We start from the raw sequence: 13,057 nt of genomic DNA, 5'->3' as shown, positions 1-13,057 counted from the left end.
CAGTATTTTTAAGTTTTTCAGCCTACTTACTATCAACCAAAATCTGCAAGCCAGATACATCTGACAAGGTAAGGACACACCACTGAAGAAACAGTTTAATTGTCAGGAATGCATAGTCAACAGATGGTATTACTCAGTCTGCGTCATACAAGGAAGTGTCTTAAAAACAAACAACTCTTAATGTAGGGCACTCTCAAAACAAAATAATTACATGTTAACTATGACTTGGTATGTTAGCATGATAGATGTCTTAGGTTCAAAGGCTGTTTCCATTTGTGCTTAAGCAGCAAAACAAACAATATGGCATTTGAAACTGAGTGATTAAAGCTGTTTCCTTTTAACTCTAGCTAAATCTTCTGAAACGGCTCGTACCATTTGTTCTGTAGCTTTCTTCAAACTGTTTGCTGTCTGTATGGCATGATCCAGAGCAAAACTTAAGATCTGTTGGTAAAAATGAAGCACAGTCTAGTTAATACTGAAGGCAGGTATTTTACATAGGCATAGAATAGAAAGTAATGTTTCATTAAGGTTCTGTATAACATTTTCACTCTGAATACATGTTAGGAAGTAAAACATCTGAGTTGTGTGATAGACTGCTCCAGGATTCAGGTTGGAAGTACCTGCTATTTATTATTTCTCTTTGATTGTGTAATCCTTTGAACTGAGGGATATTTACCCCTTTCTAAAGTAGAAGCTCAGGTGTGGTGCATGTTTCTCATATTAAGAAGGCTTTCTTTTAATTTCAGTAGTGGTTTAGATGGCTAGGGTGACATCTTTCAGTATATTAAATATAATTCATATGAGGTAAGACCCAGTGCTTCTTTTCTCTCACCATTTTTACAGGGACAAAGCTGCATAAGAAGTCTGTAATATATGCTTATGAAACAATAAACTAATATCTTAAACTAGAATAGTTGGGGTTTTAGCTTCCTCCCGTCTAACTTTCAAACGGACTAGACATGTTTAGATTGTAACAATCAGTAGGCTAAGAATGGGATGTTCAACAGTGCCATGATGTGGGGAAGTACTCTTCCTGACATCATTTTGTGGCTTTTAATTTTCACTCCAAAGTCTTACATTGGCTTGAGAGTCGTTGGCATTTCTGTTTCTGATGATGATTGCAGATCTGCTCTGGGCAGATTTCTTGGTGGGCAGATATCGATGTGGAGGGATAATTTTATCATGGGGGCTTGAATAGCAGGTTTTGGCAGCCTCAAAGTTTTGCCTAAAGGTATGATACATAGAATAAAACACAAACAATTTCAGTATGAAAAATAATTTTTCCAATACAGATTAAATATATGCACCTTAATAGCATACCCAGTTGCAAGTTAATTTTACAGTGAGTAGAGTTTTGCATGTCAAATAACACAGACTTGCTTTTGAATCTGTGAATGAAGGCATCTTAATTAAAGTTAGATTTTACTGTTTTACTACTGAGTGTGTCAGCTAAAGAATGAAGAGTAAAGATCTGACTTAACTTAGAAAAATGGTGAACTATTTACACTTGCTCTTGGGTTGAATATTTCAACTTCAGTGAGTAGAGTCATAATATACAGCTTGCACCATGAAAGAGAAAACATTCTTCCTGCTTATCATACTGGTGACTTTTTTCCATGTGGAATATTTAACAATGCATTATCTATTGTACTGTATGTAGTTACTGCTACAGCTTACCTTTCAGAAAGTCTGTGTAGAAGTTCATATGATGTTCTATTTTTTTGAGCCTTTTGAATGGAGATTCCCTTCTGTGAATAAGCTAGAGTTGAGGCCATGTTTAAAACAAAAGCAAAACCAAGAAAAACATTTTTATCTGTTTAACAAATACAATCAAGTAACTATCACTGCTGAATAAAACGACTATGTTTAAGATTATTTTTGTAGGTGAGGGCAGATGGGGTTTGCTGTGTGAGTTGGTGCTGTGGGAAATGGTATGCAGATTTATATTCCATTTGATACAATGAAAGACTGCAGGAGGAAGGTGTAGAATAATCAGACTCTCATAATCCTAATAAGGATTATTAGAATAATTAGGATTATTAGGCCTGCAGCCTCTTGACAGGATAGAGAGTTGGCTGAGATAAGTTGCTTTAGAAGCTATATGCTCAACTTTTTTTTTTTTTTTTTTTTAATTATGCTTTCCTTGAATTTGCCCATGTCACACAATTTTGGTGCAGACCTGGAGTTTTCCTTACTACGTGTTTACATTACAGTAGGTAACAGCTAGCACTGAAAAAGTTGGCGCAGTAATGCCAAATTTTGCCATTCTTCCATGTAGCCCTGCAGAATGAGGTATTGCTATCATAAATGAAATATGGAAAGGACTCCTCTCATAAAGAACCAGACAAGGTTAATGCTGTTGTGCATGGGGATTAAACTTGGACAGATGTGTAGGATTTGCTGATCTTGCTCTACAGGATCTATGCACATCCACTGTTCAGCTACAGTGCTGTTAATTTCTTAGACTAAATTTAATTTGGCCTGGTAAGCGCAGTGTGGCTTTCTGCCCCGTAAAATCTAGCCTGTGATTGAGAATTATTTCAGTAGCACATCATACTTACAGGATGAACTGCTACATAGGGCACAAGACTCAACAGATTCTTTGTACTTCCTGAGTTTAAATTCATCTCTGCTTCCTCTAGAGCATCTGCATCTAAATCCTGAAAACAAAAGGCATGTTTGTTTTTCTCAACAACAGTATAAACAATATTTTTTTGGTGGACTTGAGTATTTTTGCAATCATTATACCTTTTCTCTTTCCAATTAATCTTGTATTGAATGATTTATAACTTTCAGTCTTGCAGTTCACAAGTTTCTTGCTTTGGGAATCGCTGTAAGAATCACAGGTTGAGATGTCTTCTGAAACGCTGCCTGAAATCCCAAAAACACATGTAAAAGGTCTGGAGTATTAGAAATTCTGGCTTGTGTACCTAAGTAATTATATGGCTTTCAGCACCATAATTTCTGAGCCCTCTGCTGCTATTGACACACAGTACTGCAATTTGAAGTAATTTTCCCTCCATTTACAGGTGGGGATTGAACTTCATAGATTAGCTTTCAGTCTTGGCCATAGTGGGGTGGGTGTTGGTGGTGTGTTTGGTTTTGGTTGTTTTTTTTTTGGGGTGGGTTTTGGTGTTGTGTGTGTTTGTTTGTTTCTTTCTTGGTGGTGATTGTTTCCAGTCCCAGAACTGTTTGGATTTTGTTGTTTGGGGTTGATTTTTTTCGTGTGTTTGGGTTTTGTTTGAAATTTAAGCTTTTCTTCTCCCTATCCTTAGGTTCTTGTTTTGAAGCTTCAGATATCCTCCAAGTTAAAGTATTGCCAAAACAATGCAGCCAAAGGGGAATGTGATGCTAATTTGGGAGGATCTAGTACAGCACTGCTTCACCTATTGCACAGAGTACTAATAATAATGGCCCCAGTATATTATATTATATTAAAGTGAAAGGATATGATAGAGAAGGCAAGGACAAAAAGTAGACTAAAGGTAAGAGTGACTTACTTATCAGACTTACAATTGAATCTAGGACAGCTCATGTTATTCTTCTGTAGTTGTTGGGCACTAATAGCTTTGAAATATTCTGCAGTGGGCGGATAAAATTGGGATGCCCTAAGAGAAACAAATGCTGGTAGATTTGTAGTCAACCTCTAAGAGCTGAAGTCTTGGATGACTTGACAGCTGACTTGCCTAGCTCACAGTGCCCTGTGTGTGTTCTAGTTTAGATTCAATAAAATTACATTAAGAGCTAGTCTAATGAAAGAGTATTTCCAGTTTTGTAGAGCAGAGATTTAGGAAAACTTTTTTCCTTTGTTTTCATGCAGAGTAAGAAAGTTGAACACTAAAACTGGAAGTACTGATATAAAATCTTACAGTCACCAAATTTGGACTCCCCTTCTAGGGCATGAAATAAATGCACATAATAAGGAGAAAAAGCAAAATCAAGGCATTGTGTGCACACCACGATTATCTTCTGAAAATGTTATTAGTAGTATTAAGTAGTACTTGGGAACTTAGCTAGAAGGTGAAGTAGAATTACAAAGCAATTCGTGTTTGATAGGGCTTCTGGAGATACCTGGCCCAATCCCTTCTCAAAGTGGGACCAACTTAGAGGAAGTTGCTTAGGACCCAGTCCACTTGTGTTTTGAATATCTGTGAGAATGGATATGCCACAGACTTCCTCGGGCAATAATGTCATTGTTTGAGTAGACCCTACATTTGAACTTTCTTTAAAGAGCTCATATCTAATGGAAATTGTGGCAGCTTGTCTATTGCCTCTTGGTCTGTCACTAAGATTCTGTACCGAATTTGACTTGGTGTCCTCTTGAGTCTGCTTTTTATTCTTAGTGTCTTGTGCTGTGCTAAGCAGTAATATGTTCAAACTGCAAAACAATTTTCATGCTGCTGAGCTGTGACATGATTGTATTTCTTAAAAGGTTTCAACAGTAGGCATCAGCACAATTATGGTCTTTGTATGCCATCACTACTTACTCAGGTTGGTGTCTGATAAATCAGTTGGCTTTCTCTGAATGAAGAGTGAACATGTTCCAGTCTTCCTTTCCTGGATGTTTACATTTCTTTGAGCATGAAAATAGAATGCTATTTCAGTTGTATTTTAACACCTTTATGATGAGTCTTATAAGCATATTATATTAATATTTGACTGCCTCTTAGCTGAGGAGAAATCAGATTTGTTCATAGAAAGAACTTTACCTGTATCAAGTATCTGAAAAGATGGTAAGTAGAATCTTAAAATGAACCAGTTGTGAAATAATACCTTTTTAGTTTAAGGACAAATTCTGATGAAAGGACTCTTAACTTACCAGAGCTGTTAAAAATGCTTAAAAGTAGAAGTTTTGATAATCACATCTTTGAATAGCAGAGTGGTGTGGAATCGTATGTATTTCTATGCGTTCACATATGTTGTATCAATGGTAAGGGTGATGTGGTTTCTGAATAACTTTGAACTGTGAAGGCTTTCATTTTATTATCTTTAGAGGAATGTATGTGATGCACTTTTTGACTGAACAAGAAAGAAGTTCCTTATTTGCAATTTTTGACACGTATTTTCAACTTAGGGCAAGCAGTATTGCCAAATACATTTGGAAAATTTTCCAGCCATTCATGAAAATAGTGATCAGAAGATTGAGCTAACATTAAATGATGGAAAAATTAGAAAGCTAGGTGAGTTTTACCGGATAAATTTTTAACATCTATGCTGTAAAAATAATCTGAGAGCATTATTTAGATGAATATTACTGTGTTTTACACCATATGTATTATAAAATACAGCTTTGGGTAGAGATGTAATTTGCCAAAAATTCAAACTCCAAAAATAACCAAATGGAATTATTTTATAACGGTGATATTTCTTTACAGTGATCCTTATACTTGAAATATCATCAGATGTATTAATATGCTCTTCCAGGCCTACCAGTTTAGTTCATGATCATGATGATTTCAAGTATTTTTCATTGCTGAACGCTTTGGAGTCATCCCAATTCAGGTTGCTGGCATGCATCACTGCATAGAGAACAAACACCAAGCCTTTTCTCTTAATACACTATTAAAATAACTGTGTGCATTTAGGCACCATAAACCTTATAGTGGTCCCCTAAGATAGGCTGCTTTGTAATATGAAGATTCTCTCTTTCATAAAATTGATGAGAGTTTTGCCATTCCTCTGGTCGTGTGGTGTATCCCATACCTTATGTGATTAATTGGTGGTAAACTTGAAATAGATCATCCTCTCATTTTTATGTGTTAAAGAGATTATTCAGTATTTCATGCAGAGTACAGTATAGAGTCATATTGGTATATATGCATATATATGATCTCTTTGCTGTAGAAAACCATGCCTAGGACTAACCAAAATAGATAATAAACTTACCCTTTCATACTTTCTTCATTAGCATTTAATTTTTCACTTTGTGCACCCTGGCTTTGGGATGCAAGACCTCCAGCAGCATATTTTTCCTTGGGTGAAAGGAATCTCTGTTGCACCCAGAAGGCAAAACAAATTTATGTATTATTGTTTATATTGCAATGTATCCAAACCCATACTGCACATCAAACAGGTGTGTATTGTTTTCAGTTGCCATCAACTTTACAATGCGATTCATCTTTCTACGGTTCTAACTGGAGAGCAGACTGGGCAGCATATGAGAACTTTTTGATCTGTTAAGTTGGAATTTAAGGCAGGTTTTCATGTTGCTTTGAGAATGTATATATCCTACTGCAAGAGGATAAGGGGTAATGGTTTTAAACTATGAGGGCAGATTTAGACCAGAAAAAAAGGAAGAATTTGTTTACAGTGAGGGTGGTAAAACATCAGCAGAGGTTGCCCTGAGAAGTAGAAACCCCCATCCCTGGAAACATTAAGGTCAAGTTGGATGAGGCTCTGAGCAACCTAACCTAGTTACAGAGGTCCTTGCTCATGGCAGAGGAGTGGACTAGATAACCTTTAAAGGTCCCTTCCAACCCAAAGCATTCTATGATTCTGTATATTAATTCATGTATCTCAATGCCTTAAGTATTTTTGTAGGCAAATAATTGCTTGTAGGTTTTTGCTCTCTCAAGAAATGATAAAGGTGTGCCAGTGAACACAATTATGTTTTTCCTGAGAGAAGCAAACTTTACCACAGGTAGAAAAAAATGTTTGAATCTGTAAATTTCTTTGTTGGAAATTAATTCAGCAGTGTTATGATGTACTGATATATGACATTTTAAAAGGTGAGCCATCATGCTGTACAAAAGCTGTAGTGAAAAATGTGTGATCCACAGCTGAATCTAAGTTTATTAAAAAAAAAAACAAACCAAAAAAGGCAAGTATGGAAGGAAATGGATCTCTTACCATTATGTTGTAAGAATACTTGTTTGCTAGCAGACCTCCTTTTCCCAGAGGCTCTGTGCATCTTCTGTATGTTAATTCAGCGCTCTTTTGTAACCTTAATTGGTTAAGAACAAAACATTTGTTTTGTTTTTCTGATCTCATTGATATTATTAACACTCATTAAATACTCCTTGAGAGGCCAGAGAGATGTTATCTAGAATTGTTTCACAAAGTTTGGCTGGCCAGTTATGCAAATATGTCCATCTGACCCTTGTGTACTTAAAAAAAAACAAACCAACATCAGAATACTGGCAAATAATTTTTTACTGGTACTGTAGTTTCACTAGTCACTCACATCTTATATATGGGTGGCTAAAATTTATTTTGCAGAGATCTGATTTAACTCTTAGTGAAAATGTCAGTAGTGTTTTGGCATCGGGAAACACTTTGAGGTCCGTGAAGGTAGGAATACCAAGCTGGAAGGAATTCTTGGGCATGCAGTTACAGAATTCTGTAGAAGTTTTTTTTTATTCTGGAAATTTCCCTATTGCTTTCAGAGGTTCCAGACATCCCAGTTTCCTATATTCAGCAAATAATTTTTGGTACATTTTTTATAAAACTGCAACAGCTGTTCCATAGTTTTCACTTACAGGTGGAGACAAACATCACACTTGTTGCATTCTGAAGAAAACTGATTTGTCTCTGAGATTACATCAGCTGTCCTATGTTGTTCTCCTGTATTGTTGTTGTGAAGAAATACAGTTTCAATGCCTCTTCTTTCTGGAAGATCAGCAGTACTTGAAACTACCCAGCTCTGTACAAAGTAACCATAGCATAGACACAGGTAGTATGTAGTCATTGCATTGAAAGTACATGACTTCTCTAACTTGGGATTCAGAGAAAACTGTTTTATAAAATACTGAATATGAAATCATTTGGGGATACTTACCTGTAGATTTTGTAGAAGGCCATATGGTATTTTTTTCTGTGCATATATGATCCAGTACAAAATACAACCCTACTAATCAGTAAACTCAGATTTTTTTCTATAGCACAATAATGTTTGTTCCTCTAGTAATTCTGCAATTTAAAAATCTTGGACAAATGATTTTTTTTCACATAAGTAGTAGTGATTAACTCCCCAAATCAAAGACAGCTTTGTAAAAAGTTAAAGTAGCTGCTCATATTTTCATACTCTGAGAAACATGCTTTTGAAACTGGAATGAATAATATTCAGTGTAGCCATGTTTTTATACTTGGGTTTCTTTTATTAATGAAATGTTATGGAGTCACTATTTCATGAAAAAAAACCAACGAAATACCTTTACTTGAGGTAATATCATTATGCTTTTACTAGAAGAGAACATTCAATAGTACCACCACCACAATGAGGTTCTTGAGACTTTCATCAGTACAACAGAACAATTATCTTTAATAAAACACACTGAGTTACCTCACAAGGAGAATATGATGAATGGGCAGATTCACAGGAATCAGGCAAAGATGACAAGTTGCAGTTACTGTCATCAGTTTGTTCTTGGAGGTCTTCAAGCAGCATGCCAAGTCTAAATATTTCCCCTTCCACCTTTCTGAACCCAATTGCAATAGACAGTTAGTGAAACACATATAACCTGGCATTTTATTTCTTACAATGGTAACAATATTGGTCATGCAGTACACTTCCCATACAGAAGAAAATAAGAGAGTCCACCAAGTCCCATTTAAGTACTTGAACTAACCAATTTGATACCTTAATTATAACTAGGATATATAATACTAGGATGAATTTTGGCCAAATAATTTCTAGCTTACCATATATAACATTGTTTTCACTTCTGATGGATAAATGAAGTAATGGTTGTAAGACACTCAAAATGTGGAAATATACTGATGTACTATTTAACACTTCTAACCTTTCAGGATCAAACTCTCCAATGTTGATAGACTTGTCCTCGTAGTTCTGCAGCTGTAAATGATGGTGGTGTTCTTTAGCTGTTAAGTAATTCCTTTCCAAGGCATCAAGGTATCTTTTCAATTGATTTAATACCTTCACCAATAAAAACAAACTCAGTAACAAATGTCATTATGATTTAGCATTCCATAGTGATAGCTACTTGGGTTGCGTAAGCTAGATGTTATTTGCAGTGATGTTGGTCAGAATGTTGCTACTGCTCTGAACTGGAACAGGACTGCATCTTCTATGTCCACCTGGTACTCTGTGCTGCTCTATTGTGTACAAGTGAAGTGACTTCTAAACTGATGCCTTGCAAGTCAAAACTCCTAGCATACATGTCAACTTAAGGCCTTTCACTAATAGTATTGACTTGTACGCTTTAAACCAGATTCAGGAGTTCAGCCACCTTCTGAACTACTTCATTTTTGCCTCTCAAACTCATAATTTCTGTCTGAGATTGAGAGAACATTTTAGAATACGTGGAGTACCTTGTCAGAAAAGTGTCTAAAGCCATCTAGAGTGCATTTCAGAGAACTGAAAATACATAATTTACCAGATAGTTGTCTTGTAAAAGGAATGTGTCTTGGGTCATGGTCACATGCTGAGAGTAGTTTTCCACCTTCAAGACAAAATGTTAGACTGTTGTTTGGGATTAAAAAAAAATAATATGCCAAATGAATACAGAACTTGAGCATTGGTGCAAAATATATTAAACCAGAGTTCTTCACCTTTTTTATCAGTTGATCTGTCTGATCCTTTAGTATTTGAGACATCTTTTCTCCTAGTGTTAGTTGTGGCAGTAAATCGGAAAGGTTTAGACAGTGTGCTTCTGCTGTACCAGCTGCTGGTGTTGCTGTTGCTTGTCCACACTGTAATCCTAGATAATAAAAGATAAGATGAATCAATTGGAATTTCTGCCCAAAATGTCTGTCCAAAAGTGCAATTAAAATACATAAAATAGTCATTTGCATAGTTACAGTAACTTACTTACTTGCTTTAGACAAACCATGTGTAGACTGTATAGGGATATGATTGTGTAATGTAAAGACTTCAGAGGATGTTTCAGTGCCTCCAGAGTAGATGGCAGTGCTGGCATCTGGAAAATCTGACTGAGGAAGTTTCTGTCAAAATGAGAACTTTGGTTAAAGAAACAATGTATAACGCACTTGTGGACATTAAAAATAAAATATAAAAAAAACCCCAAACCAACCACACATACAAAAAGAAAAAACTACAAACCACAAAATCCCAAAACCCTCAAGGAAGCTCAAAACATATAGGACAAGTTATTAATTGTAATTAAATTTTTTATTATAATAGTACCTTATAATTTCCTGTGGTTATAGTTTGATACATGTATAGTGTCTTATTGTACTTAAATACTTCATATTGTGAAAATTTAAAGGTGATCTGTGTAAATGGGAAGTGCAATATGAAGATGAGAAAAGAATTCTGGGGAATATGCATAGTCCTAGAGATAAAGGAGAATGAGTTGAAAATAAATGATTTTGACACAATTACCTTTGGATTCCATCTGAGATGGTCAGTGTGATTCTGGGTATCAGCATGACTTGTCAGCATCTTGTTGGTAGCAAGGAAATAATGGGGAACATATTAAATAATTTACTGATTCAAAGCTAGGAATGGACTTAGGCATTTGTATAGCTGAGTAGACTCCATGAGAGTGTGAAATTTGAAAAGTGATTATCTAATTACAAACAGACTTTAGAAGAAATTTACCAGAATAAGAGAAATACTATTGCCTTTGAAAAGAATTAGCTTGCCAACAAATACCATTATAAATAGGTAGAGTGTTAAGATAAAAAGGGCAAAGATGTCTTCAACAAACACAGGCACAGTATGAAAAAATATTTTAATGAAAAATTTCAATTGAATATTTTTGATGGATTTTAACATTTACATACACTAGAAACAACAAATTGTAGTGAATTTCCTAATTATTTGCTTGGATGCTTTATAATCACAAATAATTCTCCAGAGCGTTTTTACATATTTGGTAATGGAAGTCTGATGTAAATTCATGCCAGAAAATTCTACTTATGAAAGAATTGGCTGAAATTATATATTTGCTGATACCTATAGACTACCTGCAGATTAGATTTTACTTTTTATCAAGTACTAATAATTTCTTAAAACATCTTAATTACCTCTAGCTGTTGCAACAGTTCTGGAATGCTCATTTCTTCTTGATTCTCTACTTCAGCTGAATTTAAATAGTTCTTGTTTTCTATAATGTCATTCACAATTAGTGATTTGTTTGGCAAAATAGGGAACGGTTTTGTTCTTTCAGTTGTAGGGACAGAGTCAATGCTTCCACTTGGTTTTGGTACTTTAACATCTGAAGCAACTTTGGAGAAGTCAAGAAGGGAACAGTGAGCTTGACCTTGGCCGTATTTGAGCTCATGAAATGAAACTCTTTTTTTAAATGGGGCTTTCTCTACTTCCATGTGTTGAAAGGTGTGTGTATCTTCATTCTTAGTAATTAGTTGTGAATTTTCTTGTCTGCACTCACCCTTAGCAGCAGATGAAACAGGCTTCTTTGAAACACATCTGTCTTCATTTACTGAATTTTGATTTTTATCACCAGTGTTTAGTTCCTTGTGCTTTTCTAAATTACTTTCTTCAAAGTTAGTTGCACAATGTTCACATGCTGAATGGCCTTTGACATGTTCTGAAGGCTCAGGTTTGGTGACAATGTCATCGATGCTTTCAGTAAAGGATGTCTCTGGTATTGTCTCACATTCAATTAACTGGCAGGTGCGTCTTGACTCCTCCTTGGAAAAATGACGCAAAAGGACATGGGATATTTTTGAGTAAGTTTGATGGTCTTTGTTACCTGGTATACTGGAACTACCAACAAGTAATTCCTTCTTAAAGGCAGCTTCATTTCCAAGCATTGCAACTGAACTTTCTGTTGTTCCTATGGCATCCCTCTGGTGACTGGAGAATTCTTCCAATTGTGGATAAATTTCATAATTTGCTGTTGCTTTTATGGTTTTGTTATCTTCAGAACAGACTAAGTTTAAAATACCAGGAATAGCATTTGTACAAGTGCAGTCACTTAAATAATCTGCATTATTATTGTATTTATGACTTATTCCTCCATCTCCGTCATATGGTAAGTCATCTTGTTCCTCATCAGTTGCATGTGTCATACAGGCCAGTTCATCTGAAAATGAACTGTTCATTTGGGGTTTCATCCAGTCTGATCGTTTGCACTTTTTTGTAGTCTCAGTCAGTTTCTTAGAATGTGAATGCCATTGCTTCTCCAGTTTTGGACAAAGCCTTTATTGGTGCATGGCTCAAAATCTGTAATGTATGAGTAATAATTACTGTATACTTAAATACACTTAAGAATGAGATCTACTTCTATTTTCTACCTGTGGTAGGTTTTTAGGAACCATACCCCTGATACAGATCTTTTCTTTCCATATTTACAGTAGTTTGACTGGATTAACTACTGGAGGAAATAGAAATGACAAAAGCATAAGGAAAAGGAGAATTGAACATAGTGCCAGGTAACTATCATTGCCTGTCAGTTCTGCTCTAGTATCATAGGGGGGGGAAAAAAAAAAAAGAGTGAAATAATTTCTCACACTTTACCTCGCCCTCATAGTTTCTTCAGCAGTTTCTTCCTTTTTTTCATTTCTCACTCCCAGTCATCAGATAAAATGCAATGACTTATGTTACTTCACTATGATAATAAAGTAATGCACACTCTCGTTATCTTCATAAAATACACCGTCAGACGCTAGGCGCAGAAAGAAGCCACTTTACAACCCTTTTCCTTCTTTGTGCCAGAGGAGATAGTGCTGCGGACATGCTACCACGGCTGCTGCTTTTACTGAAACCGCCTTCCACGAAACTGTTGGGGTCGGCTGGAATTACAGTGAGAATCAGACGCCGGGCACCGGGGGGGCGGTGGGACGGGGCCCAGCGGGGCAGCAGCTGTGTGGTGGGCGCAGCCCTATCCTATCGCCGTGTGTGCTTACCCGCAGGTAACCCGAGCCCTCGGCAGGGGTGCAGGTGCGGTGGCGGACACACGGTCCCCGCCTTGCTCCGCCCCACTTCTCAGGAAGGTCCCCACCCGCCGCCTGGTCCCGCCCTTGCCTCCTTCCCCATTGGCTCGTATGAATGATGCGGCCTTCCGGCGACGGGGTGGGCCGTACGCAGAGCCGTTGGCGGCCCTGCTACTGGGGGTGGGCGGCCCCGGCGGGCGGGCAGGCGCATGGCGATTGGTGCGTTCGAAGAGCG

General features: G+C 36.7%; 2 protein-coding genes across 4 annotated transcripts in view; one reads left to right on the top strand and one right to left on the bottom strand.

Moving 5' to 3' along the window:
• Positions 1-17: 17 nt before the first annotated feature.
• AKNAD1 (AKNA domain containing 1) lies at positions 18-12,801 on the bottom strand. Of its 3 annotated transcripts, none has more exons than XM_068140936.1 (17): positions 12,407-12,801; positions 10,951-12,112; positions 10,304-10,363; positions 9,774-9,903; positions 9,511-9,659; positions 9,336-9,401; positions 8,742-8,875; positions 8,282-8,417; positions 7,479-7,642; positions 6,850-6,943; positions 5,887-5,990; positions 4,488-4,573; positions 2,749-2,871; positions 2,562-2,660; positions 1,678-1,759; positions 1,078-1,225; positions 18-441 (listed from the first exon to the last, which is right to left on the bottom strand). In XM_068140936.1, exons 2-17 carry the CDS (start codon positions 12,001-12,003, stop codon positions 322-324), a joined length of 2,748 nt encoding a protein of 915 aa, XP_067997037.1. In that variant the 5' UTR covers positions 12,004-12,112; positions 12,407-12,801; the 3' UTR covers positions 18-321. The 3 variants fall into 3 exon arrangements, with proteins under 3 accessions (XP_067997037.1, XP_067997040.1, XP_067997039.1); XM_068140939.1 differs by having other exon boundaries at positions 8,742-8,794; XM_068140938.1 differs by lacking the exon at positions 12,407-12,801 and having other exon boundaries at positions 10,951-12,385.
• GPSM2 (G protein signaling modulator 2) overlaps positions 12,170-13,057 on the top strand; it is a 30,306-nt gene continuing 29,418 nt past the window's right edge. Inside the window, exon 1 of the mRNA XM_068140943.1 lies at positions 12,170-12,321. The gene's annotated coding sequence lies outside the window, so the exon portion shown is untranslated. The remainder of the gene's footprint in view (positions 12,322-13,057) is intronic.

This window comes from Melanerpes formicivorus, unplaced genomic scaffold, assembly GCF_026170545.1.
Source record: "Melanerpes formicivorus ecotype bairdi unplaced genomic scaffold, bMelFor1.0.p_v2 SCAF_7, whole genome shotgun sequence".
Taxonomy (NCBI): Eukaryota; Metazoa; Chordata; class Aves; order Piciformes; family Picidae; genus Melanerpes; species Melanerpes formicivorus.
The sequence above is the reverse complement of the archived record's forward strand: the minus strand, read 5'-3'. Positions and strand labels throughout refer to the sequence as shown.